Source organism: Leptopilina boulardi, unplaced genomic scaffold (assembly GCF_019393585.1).
Source record: "Leptopilina boulardi isolate dan_hultmark-lab unplaced genomic scaffold, ZJU_Lbou_2.1 LbouV2_213, whole genome shotgun sequence".
In the NCBI taxonomy this organism is placed as follows: Eukaryota; Metazoa; Arthropoda; class Insecta; order Hymenoptera; family Figitidae; genus Leptopilina; species Leptopilina boulardi.
The window spans coordinates 1,663,346-1,675,691 of record NW_026137767.1 but is presented as its reverse complement, the minus strand read 5'-3'; the positions used below and the strand labels follow the sequence as shown (position 1 = coordinate 1,675,691).

The 12,346-nt window shown below is 29.2% G+C and overlaps 2 protein-coding genes across 2 annotated transcripts; one reads left to right on the top strand and one right to left on the bottom strand.

Annotated features, from left to right (window-relative positions):
* Positions 1-222: 222 nt before the first annotated feature.
* LOC127278960 (uncharacterized) lies at positions 223-2,693 on the bottom strand. The gene is made up of 2 exons (XM_051300951.1): positions 2,581-2,693; positions 223-2,489 (listed from the first exon to the last, which is right to left on the bottom strand). Exon 2 carries the CDS (start codon positions 2,435-2,437, stop codon positions 1,184-1,186), a length of 1,254 nt encoding a protein of 417 aa, XP_051156908.1. The 5' UTR covers positions 2,438-2,489; positions 2,581-2,693; the 3' UTR covers positions 223-1,183.
* A 5,151-nt stretch (positions 2,694-7,844) lies between these two features.
* LOC127278962 (hybrid signal transduction histidine kinase L-like) lies at positions 7,845-10,840 on the top strand. The gene is made up of 2 exons (XM_051300953.1): positions 7,845-8,353; positions 9,903-10,840. Exons 1-2 carry the CDS (start codon positions 8,009-8,011, stop codon positions 10,170-10,172), a joined length of 615 nt encoding a protein of 204 aa, XP_051156910.1. The 5' UTR covers positions 7,845-8,008; the 3' UTR covers positions 10,173-10,840.
* Positions 10,841-12,346: the final 1,506 nt, after the last annotated feature.

Genomic DNA, 12,346 nt, shown 5'->3' with positions numbered 1-12,346 from the left:
GTAAGGTTGAAAAACAACATGTTTTTAATTAACAAATGGAATAATTTATAAACTGTATATCCGATTGGGTTCAAAGTTTTTTTATTTTGTTCAGTATCGCGAGGGGCACATTTTCAGAAAGTTTCACTCCAATCGGATTAATATTAATAAAGTTATTAAAAAAGTGCCATTTTTAATGGTTTAAATTCAATAACCTTTAAACAAATAATCCGATCTTAACTTTCGACCCATCATTTTGTAGGTATTTTTAATACCTTTTTTTTTTAATCACAACTTTTTCCATTAAAATTTAATGGAAAGCAACGAGCACCAAAATACCACGTTTCACTAACTTTGACCATTGTTTATAACAATTTCTGCAATCGGAAATCGAGAGAAAACTATGAGGCCTTTATACTACTCCCCCAAACTACCAAAAACTGTCGAAGACCACAACACTGCAAGGTGACACCGCAGATACACAAAAGATGTTTACATAGTTTCACAGAGCATTATAAACAGCAGAGGTCACAGCACGATAACAGTGAGTCACTTCAAACTCAGATAAAACCAGTAAAATTCGTGAAAAATCATACGGAACGAAATAAAATAATAAAATGGGTCCTCAGGGTGACACAAAAAATTTGGACATTTCATAAAAAGGTTACGATGAGCGAGCTGGGTAGAAGTCCAACTCGCTTATAGAACAAAACTCAGAACGGATCAGAATTAAAACAAACTTCGAAGAACACTTCAGAGAGCACGTGGCAGAATGAACGGTTTAATCAAAAAGATTACAAAGTTTCTTTTATTAAAAGCAGAACAAATCATATGTACTCACAACACAGAACTTGGCTAATAATGAACTAAAACTTATTTGAACAAATCAAAGGTACAACAAAATCAATGGTAAATGCAGCAAAAATTAAGGCATAGTAGTAGGGCCGTATTTCACCTCCAGGTGGGTTTGAAATTATTGTCCCCGTTGCATCTAAATGAGCAAACACATTACTTTTACGACTCACAGCAACTACATACTGTACTTGTCGTTCTGTAAACATTACGATTACACAAGGATATATTAGGTGGGTCTGTTATCAGACCTTGTATAAATTGACCCTGATACTTTTTGTCTGTATCATATTTTTGTTTTAATTTCACTAGATATAAATGAAAATCGTCATCCAAGTCTTCTTTCTTTTTTTCAAAGCGATATTTTTCGCAAAATTGTATCGCTCGGTGCATCGTTTCTGTTGCCTTTTAATAAAATATCCTCTGTAACTTTGGAAAGCATGTCAAATTTAACTGTACTTGGCGGACTAGACATTTGGGCAATTTGTTGTCTGTTTTTTCCACGAATATACCGACGATGTATTTCATTTTCGTGTTGATAATAACCTGCTCTTTCCACATGTATGACAATTTCCGTTTCTTTATTTGAGACAGATCTCAAGCTAAACTTAAAAGAAGCACAACCACTATGCGTACAGTGGGCTACAGCGTACCAAAGTTTTCCATCCTTTCCGTTACCTTGAAGGCATTTATTGTATTTAAAAGAAAGAACACAATATTTGTTTTTTAACTTGAAATATCCATTCAATTCATCTGTCCAACCTTTCAAAAGACGTTTTTGATTTTCCTCTTTCTTATAATCATCCCAAAACTTTCTGGGAATTCGAAGTTCGAAATTACTTTTTTCACTGGACACATTATCAGAAATTTCCAATTTTTCGTCTGGGATCGGTGACACTTGTTTTTCTACGTGTATAATTTCTCCAATTTTTTTAACATGGACAGAAATTGGTGATCCTTCTTTAATATCATTATATATAGCAAAATTATATAAAACACAACCAGGCACTTTGCAATTCCCTTTTGCCCTCCAAATCTTATGATGACCTCTTAAAATTTTGTTATCCTTAATGACAAGATCACAAAGGTGTCGACTTAAAAAGCAATTTTTAAAACTTTCGATCCAACCTTTACTCAAACGCAACTGGTTATCTGATTTTATAAAGTCAGTTAAAAATGTGCCTGGAACTTCAAAATTCAAATCATTGGATGGTAATTCCTTACTATTTGAAATATTTGTTGTTTTTGTTGGAACTGATTGATTTTCATGGATGATAACACAACCTTTTATGTCAAAGCGAACTATTATTTCTTGCCCTTCAATGACATCATTTGCTTTTATATAAAAGTTAAATTTTGCGCATCCGTTTACAGTGCAAGAAGCCTGAGCAAACCATATTCGCTGATCGGGATTCACACCTTTTCGGCACTTATTGAAAGCAAAGGAAATATTGCAGTCTTTATAAGTGTCTTTAAAATACTCCTTAAAGTATGATGTCCAACCTTTCAAAAGACTGACTTTTCCAGGTACTCTAAACTTTTCAAAAAATTCGTATGGTAATTGAAAATAATTACTCGTTTCATTGGATTCAATTTTTACATACATTGCGATTTATTTTTTTAAAATGACAGGTTTCATCCAATGTTTTATTCCTTTTCTATAATAGGAATAAAAATAAAATATATAATATATAAAATTAAATTTTTTTTGTTATATTAAAAGTAACTAAAAACTTGAGTTATACTTACTAAGTGATTGAATTTACAGAACTTTTAAATATTTAATAATAATTTTTCTATATTTATTTGATTTTTATTAAACTATACTCCTTTCGAAATTGTCAACAAATATAATTAAAAAATAATGACAGTTGTGACATCTGGAGTCTTTTTCTAGTAAATTATCTAGGGAATTTCTCATTTTGATAAAATAAATATAAATTTTCTTTTCCCTTTTGAAAATAAAATTTATGATTTGAAATTATTAATTTAAAATATAGGATAAGAATCGATAAAATAAATAGTATTAAAATTATTAAATTATTATTGCAAACGCAAACGGAATAATGAGTTAGAGAAGGATCGATAGACATATTGTTTGTCCTTCTCTAAGTCATTCCCTACCGGAAGGGTGGTACTGGATTGGTACTGGGAAATTGGAACTGAGATCTCAGTACCAACTCAGTACTAATTTGGTGCATTTTGGTACTGAAATGGAACTGGGAAATTTACCTGCGAAAAGGGTCGAGTTACCGTTAATACCCTCATAAAAGTGAAAAGCGACTAGCTTTTTCAATATGTTTAAACTAAAATTTTATATTTATTTCAATATTATATTTGTTTTTCATGGATTTATATTATTTTCATACATTATTATGCATATGATATTTCCTTTGTCAGCTAAATTCAAAAATGATGTCCATTTTTTTATCAAACTTAAGGTATACGAGATAAATTATAACTTTTCTAAATGTAATTATTTTATGATAAATTTTAGATATTCATAATCTGGAAATATTAACGAATCTGAATATATATTTTTTAAAGTTGAGTTATTAAAATTACAAATTTTTTAAGCAATAAAACTCGGGTTAAAATTTTAATCCTTCAACAAAGGACCTAGGGATCTATTGTTCAAGGAGGGATTGCAATATAATTTCCAAACTTAACAGAAATTTTCTACAAACTATTATGTTTTTTTTTTGCTGTTTTACACGTATATCGTGAGAGACGGTTTGTTGATCTTATATACCTTTAAAACTATTGTTAAAGTACTTTAAAAATGTCTTCTTATGGGTTATCAGGTAGTGGTACTGAAGTGGAACTCAAGCCAAGTCCAATTCAGTACCATTCCAGTACCACTCTTTCGGTAGGGTTATTCCGGTTGCGTTTACGGTTACGCTTCTATTCTGCTCAGGCCTAAATCGATTTTCGCTAGAATTTTTTTAAACTCTGGGAAAATGTTCTTTTTTATGTACTTTATAAGTGGTAAAAAAAACCCAGTACCCCTTGCCATTCTAAAAACTGAGAAATCTGGGTTCAAAGTTAATGCACCAGTTAACATAGGAATTCTAATCTGAACATGCAAAACTTATTTAATTATTTAAAAAGTTTTCGATAGATGTTTTTTTTAAAAACAAGTATATTGTAGAATGGAATTAATAAAATAATATAAAAAAAGTTTTAGGAGGGGTATCCATGCTAATTTTTGAATTACAAGGCCGTTTCCGAATTGAGATTTTTGTCGCACTTTTGATAAAGTGTACACGGAGAGAAAAAACGAGCCTTTACAGCATGGACCTATATATGCTCTCTTCGTACGCGCCTCTACCGTCCATCTTCGGTACGACCTTATACTATATTTTCACTTGCCCGTACTAAAATAGTAAGGAGCCGAGCTACTACAGCAAGAGATGGTACCGAAGATGGACGATAGAGGCGCGTACGAAGAGAGCATACATAGGTCCACGCTGTAAAGGCTCGTTTTTTCTCTCCGTGTATACTTGGGAAGTATGCACATGTTGTCATTTCAACACGTGTGTTAGAAAAGGACAAAAAAGTGTAGGCATTTTCGGTCATGAGTGTACACGTTCACGTTCGCCTACAAACGTGCCCAGTAGGCTCTGTCACTTGTGACGTCAGAGTCGATTCTAGGTGTGACGTCAGAGGCCTGGAGGGACAACAAACAGACGACACAATGTCATTCTTATGGGGAAGAAAATAAGTTTCCACATTCATCAATTTTATTCATACTTTAAACATGGAAAACGCTTGTTGACATACATATAATAAAATTAAAATGTGTGTTGATAATTAATTTTGTTATATATTTGATTCAATTGCATTGATAGATTCTCTGAAATCGTGATAAAATATACATTTTGAGGTTAAGGGTGTTTGTTTAATAATTTGAAATCTTTTACTGCTGCGGTAATTCCCACTTAAAATATATATTTTATATCTTTTTTAATAACATGCATACTGGATATTGTTTAATAATGTTGTTAAAATGTTAAAATGTTATTAGTAAACAAATACCCATAACCTCAAAATTTATATTTTATAACGAATTGAGAGAATCTATGAATTCAATTGAATCAAATTATACAGGGAGTTCCAAAAGTATAGAAACTTGCAAATATCTCGAAAAGTACGAATTTTTGTAAAAAAATGTTCAAGACAAAAGTTGTTCCAAACAAAAAGATGTACATCTTTGAAACCAAAAAATTGGGCCCTGAGCCCAATGTTGGGCCCTACAATGAAAAAAGTGGTTTTCTTAAATGAGATCACTAATTTTCAGTATCAAATTCGTAATCCCCATGAAATTCTGCGTTCAGACATGTGGTATAAGTGCCCAAAATATTGGTCCCAATCTAAGATATTGGGTCCAAAATTTATCAACAGCTAAATAAATTTTAAAAAATCGCATCTTGGAGGGATTTTGAGTTCACAGGATTAGAAATTGGAAGCTAATTTTCAAATTGTACACAAAGCCCAATGTAAGATTCCGCGGCCCAATGTGAGGCCCACATTAAAAAAAAATTAGTTGTTTAAATAAAACCCACTAATTTTCAGTATCAGTATCCATTTCAGAATCGTAATGAAATTCTGGGTTTAGACTTGTGGTACAAATTCCAAAAATATTGGGCCCTCACATTGGGCTGCAGAATCTTACATTGGGCTTTGTGTACAATTTGAAAATTAGCTTCCAATTTCTAATCCTGTGATCTCAAAATCCCTCCAAGATGCGATTTTTTAAAATTTATTTATCTGTTGATAAATTTTGGACCCAATATCTTAGATTGGGCCCAATATTTTGGGCACCTTTACCACGTGTCTGAACGCAGAATTTCATGGTGATTACGAATTTGATTCTTAAAGTTAGTGGTCTCATTTAAGAAAACCACTTTTTTCATTGTAGGGCCCAACATTGGGCTCCGGGCCCAATTTTTTGGTTTTAAAGATGTACATCTTTTTGTTTGGAACAACTTTTGTCTTGAACATTTTTTACAAAAATTCGTACTTTTCGAGATATTTGCAAGTTTCCATACTTTTGGAACACCCTGTATGTCAAAAAACGTTTTCCATGTTTAAAATATGAATAAAATTGATGAAAGTGGAATTAAATTTTTTTCCCCATAAGAATAACGAGACGACTGCTTTTCCCCGAAAGGACAAAATGTCGAATGAACAAAACGTCGAATAGCAAAACGTCGAATGGACAAAATATCGAAAAGCCAATCTGTCGAATGGACAAAATGTCGAAAAGTCAAGACGTCGCATAGTCAAAACGTCGAAAGGTCAAACTGTCGAAAAGCCAAGACGTCGAACAGACAAAATGTCGAATGGACAAAATATCGATACGTTATTTTGCTGTGGGTTTCCCTTCTATATAATGCACTAGTTTGTGTTTCGTTTAACACTCGATAGATATCGCTAGTTGTATTGTTTTTAATGTTTTTTTTACATTTTTTTATAATAATAATAATAATAATAATAGTAGTAAAGTAATTATTATAGTATAATAATAATAATAAAAATTTTTTAACATGAGAATAATTCGACATTTTGGCAATTCTATATTTTGTCTGTTCGAAGTTTTGGCTATTCGACATTTTGTCTGTTCGACGTCTTGGCTTTTCGACATTTTGACCTTTTGACGTTTTGACTATGCGACGTCTTGACTTTTCGACATTTTGTCCATTCGACAGTTTGGCTTTTCGATATTTTGTCTGTTCGAAGTTTTGGCTATTCGACATTTTGTCTGTTCGACGTCTTGGCTTTTCGACATTTTGACCTTTCGACGTTTTGTCCATTCGACATTTTGTCCTTTCGGGGAAAAGCAGTCGTCTCAAGAATAACATTTTGTCGTCTGTTTGTTGTCCCTCCAGGCCTCTGACGTCATATCTTGAACTCGAAATATCTCGATGAACTGATACAGCCTAATGGAACGGTCACACCTTGGCTGCAGGAGCAGTGTGACCGCTCCATAATTGGAGAACCGACTAAATGGGTAACGTCACACGTTCACGTTTGCGTTGGTTGCGTTGGTTTGAAGCGCAATGACGTCATCAAAGCATTGATACCAATCGCGAACAAAAAGTTTGGTTTATGTTCCTCTTATCCCTGTTTTTTAACTTTACCATTTTTAAGAATGTCGAATGGTCTCTGAAATTCTTTGGCATTTAATAATCGCCCTATACAAACGGCACTGAACGTGAAAATGATAAACATTGAGTTTAAAATACTTTTTTCTCAAAACGCGGACATTTTTTTCAAAATCGGACAAAATACCAAGGATCCTTATCTTATAAATTTCTTAAATCCAAAAGATTGTGCAAATCTATACAAAAATGCGATTGTAAAATGAAAAGTACGAAAGTAAAGGCGCTTGTATACCTCACCGATCCCGAGTATACTTCTGTCGTGTACCATTGGAGTAAAAGAGAAAAAGATATTTCCGTCTCTTTTACTCCAATGATACACGACGCAAGTATACTCGGGATGGGTGAGGTATACAAGCGCCTTAATATAATGACAGCTGCGACATTGTGCTCCCTGCATGCTACTGCCACCTAACGGCTGCAGGACGTAATAAAACCTAAAATTATATTTTCGTACTTTTCATTTTACAATTGCGTTTTTGTATAGATTTGCACAATCTTTCGGATTTAAGAAATTTATAAGATAAGGATCCTTGGTATTTTTTCCGATTTTGAAAAAAATGTCCGCGTTTTGAGAAAAAAGTATTTTAAAATCAATGTTTATCATTTTCACGTTCAGTGCCGTTTTTATAGGGTAATTATTAAATGCCAAAGAATTTCAGAGACCGTTCGACACTCTTAATGCAAATGTTTCTCGACGGCTTTTAATTATTTAATATTTATGATTAAAAAATTCAGTGTCTTAAAATGATAAACCAAACTTTTTGTTCGCAATTGGTATCAATGCTTTGATGACGTCATTGCGCTTGCGAATCAACTTCTCAAATGTGTCTTCCATATCTATTGAACGTTGTTCTATGACCATTCTAACTGCAGGCAGATTTGTGTCCCAAGCTTACACTGTCATTATTTATTTAGAGTTTGTTTTACTCTATTATTGTGAATTATTTTAGTTTTTTTCTATATAGTAATTTCTTTGTGTTCTTGTACCGTGTTGGGTATAGAATTTCACAATGAAAAAGTCTCCGTTAAGTAGAATAAGTGAAAATCGTGGTTATAATCGTAGTCCTTATGGGCATAGACAATTTCACAATTCAAGTAATCACGATAATTTAAAAAGTGGTAACAATTATCACAGTTTTAACAGGCAAGATAATTCCCAATCGAGTGGTGGAAGTGATTATATTCCTTTTGAAACAAGCTCACCCTTATCTCAGAGAAGTAATAGTGGTAGTTGGCAAGGCGTTTATTCCTCTGGTTATAGAAACAGAAGAACAAATTATAGCAGTCCAACATCTAATCAAAGTAGTCCACATTCTCCTTATAATAATACCCCTAAACATAATTATAAGCGACAGGTAACTATCAACTTTATATCAAAATGTTCATCCTGACTTAACCTCTACTCAGAGGTTAGGTTGTTGTATATATACAATAGAAAATTCAGGCTTCTTAGTGACACACTTTTTTACTTTTTTGATACTTTTTTTTCGACAAAGCCACTTTCTTACTACTAATTTTTGCCAAAAGCCCCTAAATACTACTTTTTTCAAAAATAATTTTAAAAATGACAGAATTCAAGAATTTTAAATTTTAGCGAATTTTTTTATTTCTAAAAGCTCGCCAAGTTGATAATATATTATTAGCCGCATGAACTACTGCTTTATATAATTATTTTTACACGAATTTTCATTTTTCAAAATAGAATTTAACATAATTTCTTTTTAAACGACTTTTTACTAAATAGAATTTTAATTTTTTTGATAGAATTTTTATTTTACAAAATTTCTCTTTACACAACTTTTTTTTTTTAATAATTCTAATTGAACCGAAATTCAGACAATAATTGAATTTTCGAATATTTTGAATTGAAATATGTTTTAAATAATTGAAATGCCAAGATCTTGATGAAAGTTATTAGAAATAATTATTTCAACAAAACATTTGAATCAAAATTTTTAAATGAATTTTTGAATAAGTAATTGGATAAAATTTATTGAAATTATTAATTTAGTAAAGAATTTTAGATAAAAATTTTAGAAATAATTGAATTTCGGAAGAGTTCGAGTTAACATTTTTAGAAATAATTAAATTTTTGAAAATTTTAAATTAAAATTGTTGTTTTAAAATACCAAATACTTTATATAAGCATCCGACTCCAAGTTCTAGGATTTAAAAATTCGAATTATTTAAAATTCTACTGAATGAGGATTTTTATAAATTAAAAATAGGTTAAATTAGAATTCTTTTCAAGAAATAGTTGGGTAAAGAGAAATTTTGTAAAATAAAAATTGGGTACTTTGAAAATTCCTTTGAGTAAACATTCGTTTAAAAAAAATTCTGTATTAAATGCTATTTTGTAAAATATAAATTTATGAGAAAAATAATTTTTATGGAATAATTATACGCTCCTACCGTTGTGCCAAAAGTAAAAAGTTAATCGAAATTTAACAATAGTTTTTTTTTAAATAATTATGAGAAAAATGATGTTAATTTTATTCCTCAGAATTTTTCTTTTAATTTTTTAGACAAGAAAATATTTACACTTTAACGTCAAACTTAGAAAACTAATTTTACTTCATTTTACGGATGCCACTTTTTTGATACTTTTTTCAATTTTGGGGATACTGTTTTTTTAAAAAAAAAATTAGTTTTCTTCTTTTATGTATTTATCCAAAGTTCAAAAAATAAAAATAGTTCTTTCATACATTAATATATATATTTATTGAAATTGGTTACATATTAATTTTTGCTTTCTCATAGTGAAAGTATTATAATAACAAAAATTTTAACTTTAATTTTGAAAGTTGCACTACATAATGAGAGAATTTTTAAAAATAATTGACAAAAATTTTTTTAAATTTGAATTCTATAAAGATATAAAATCGGTTTATTTTCATGTTTCAGAATTTTCGTTCAAATTGTCAAAAAATTGTGGATATTACTGCTTATTTAGATTTTGAATCAATGTTTGAAAATCCGTGGACAGAACTAGAGGGTCAGTTAAATAATTGGAAATCTCAAAATGAAAGCAAAACGTTTGAAAACGACAATTTGGGGGATTCAAAACTGGAAAATAGTAGTCTAAGTCCAGAAGACTCTTTATCAGATAACTGTAATGACAAAAATCTTAGCGATTCAAGTCAAGACATTAAGTCAACAACTCAAGATTCATGATTCAATTTTATTCGTTTGTTAATGTGATTCTGATGCTTTAAAATAGCTTTTAATTGTATATAAATATATATTTGTATTGAGAAATGAACTATTTAAAACCCTTTATATTACAAAACTACTGTCTATCATATCAAGCCTTTTGGACTTTTTGTAATTTATTAAACTATTTTTTTTGTTCTGTTGATATAAATGCTTGTGAACAATTTTTATACAAAAAGAACTTTGTATATTCATTCTGTTTTGTAAAACTTTTTCGTTTTCATTTTGAGGGAATGAAAAATGCAAAAATTAATTTTGCAGCGTATTTTAAATTACAACTTATAGATATGATTCGAAAAACATAAAAAACTATTTATGGTTTTAAAAGCATCATATGATTTTAAGTGTCAGTGCAATTGTTTTAGTTACAAATATGAAAGCATGCTTTTGTACAGAAATGTTAATTCTAAATTATGTACGAATTATTTTGTTCAGTCTTTATATTTAAGTAAGTTATTAGATAATGTTAATAATTGGAAGAATATACAATAATATTCTATGAAGGTTTTTATATTAATTTCAAACATAAATATTGAAAGTTGTAAATTGTTCAAGTAATTTTAAAATAGTTCCAATATTAATGAATATGTAGTTATAATAATAATGTATTGATCTCTCTATATGAAATAAATTACAATATAATGTAGCATTTTGCAAGCTGAACTTTACTCTATTGTTTAAAAGTTATGAATTTTGTATTGAACAGTCAATCTTAAAATTTGATGAATTGCATGTATCAATTAAATAATTAATTAATGGCCGTCAAGCGGATTCGAAGGTGATATTCAAATATTTCTTAACATTTAATATTTTTTTACAATGTAGGGTAAATTATTCTTTTTAGTAACTCAATAAAGTTACTTTGAACTTCGTCTTTTGGGAATTGAATTTTGTTTTAATTAAAGTATTTTTTTCGACGTTTTTTTACATTTTGTTTACAAAATATTTAAACTAAATACATCTTTTTTAGTTTACAATGCAGATCTTCTTCATATTTTCTTTATTTCAATTATTTAACAAAATTTTAACAAAAAATTTTCTCAAAATCAAATAAAATTACCATAAATTTCAATTTAAAACCGTCTAAAATTTAATTATTCCTAAACATGTCATCTGTAACTCTTCCAAAATTTAATGATTTTAAATGATTTTTATAATATTCTTCAAAAATTGAATTATTTGAAAGCATTTTTCAATTAAAAATGTCTTTAATTTCTAATAAATTCTTTATCACCGAAAATGTCAATTAAAAATCACTTGAAGTTCAATTATTTTTAATAATTTTTATATTTTTTTAAAAATTCAATCATTCAAAAAAGTTTAAAATAAAAATTCTAAAAGTGAATTGTTGTCAGAATTTTTTTTAGAAATTTGTCCTACTTAATTAAAATTTTAAAAATTTACGCCTTTAATTCTGAAATATTTGAAATAAATTTTTTTTCATAATATTCCAATAGAATTATTCTTATTAAGGAATTAATAAAATGTATTTCATATCTGATAACATTAATTATTTAAAGTAAAATACTTATTAATTAATTGAATTTAATTAAAATAAAAGAATCGATTTTTTTGGAATGTAAGTCGAATAAAATGACTTTTTTGCGCCTTAAATTCGATACGAGGCTTGCATCATATCATGTATTAATTTGAGATAAACGGAAAAATTGAAAATTAAAATTTTTTTAGAAATTTTTTTATTGCTTCTCAAAATTTATTAAAATTCTACTCGAAATGATATAGGGTCAGTTGGGGTAAATGGGGACAAAATCGCTATTTTTCACAAATTACGTAAGTTTCTTCCTTTAAAAGGTAATATTTGCGGATTTATCTTTTTAAGTTGTTATTTACATTACCAGGATTAATTTTATGCAGCAGAAAAAAATTTTGATAAGCTGTAAACGCATGAAACTGACTGTTCCCATTTACCCCAAAATTTAGAAAATTTCATAAAATTTGGGGTAAATGGGGACAGTACAGTTTCTAAGAAAGTTTTAAGAAAAAAGTTTCCTTAAGTATATTACTGTATTAAGGGATGGAAAAACTTGAAAAAAAATTGTAGTAGATATATAATAGTTGAACCAATTAATTTTTTTTTATTTCTTTTATTTTTTTTTCATTTCAGTATTTTGTTT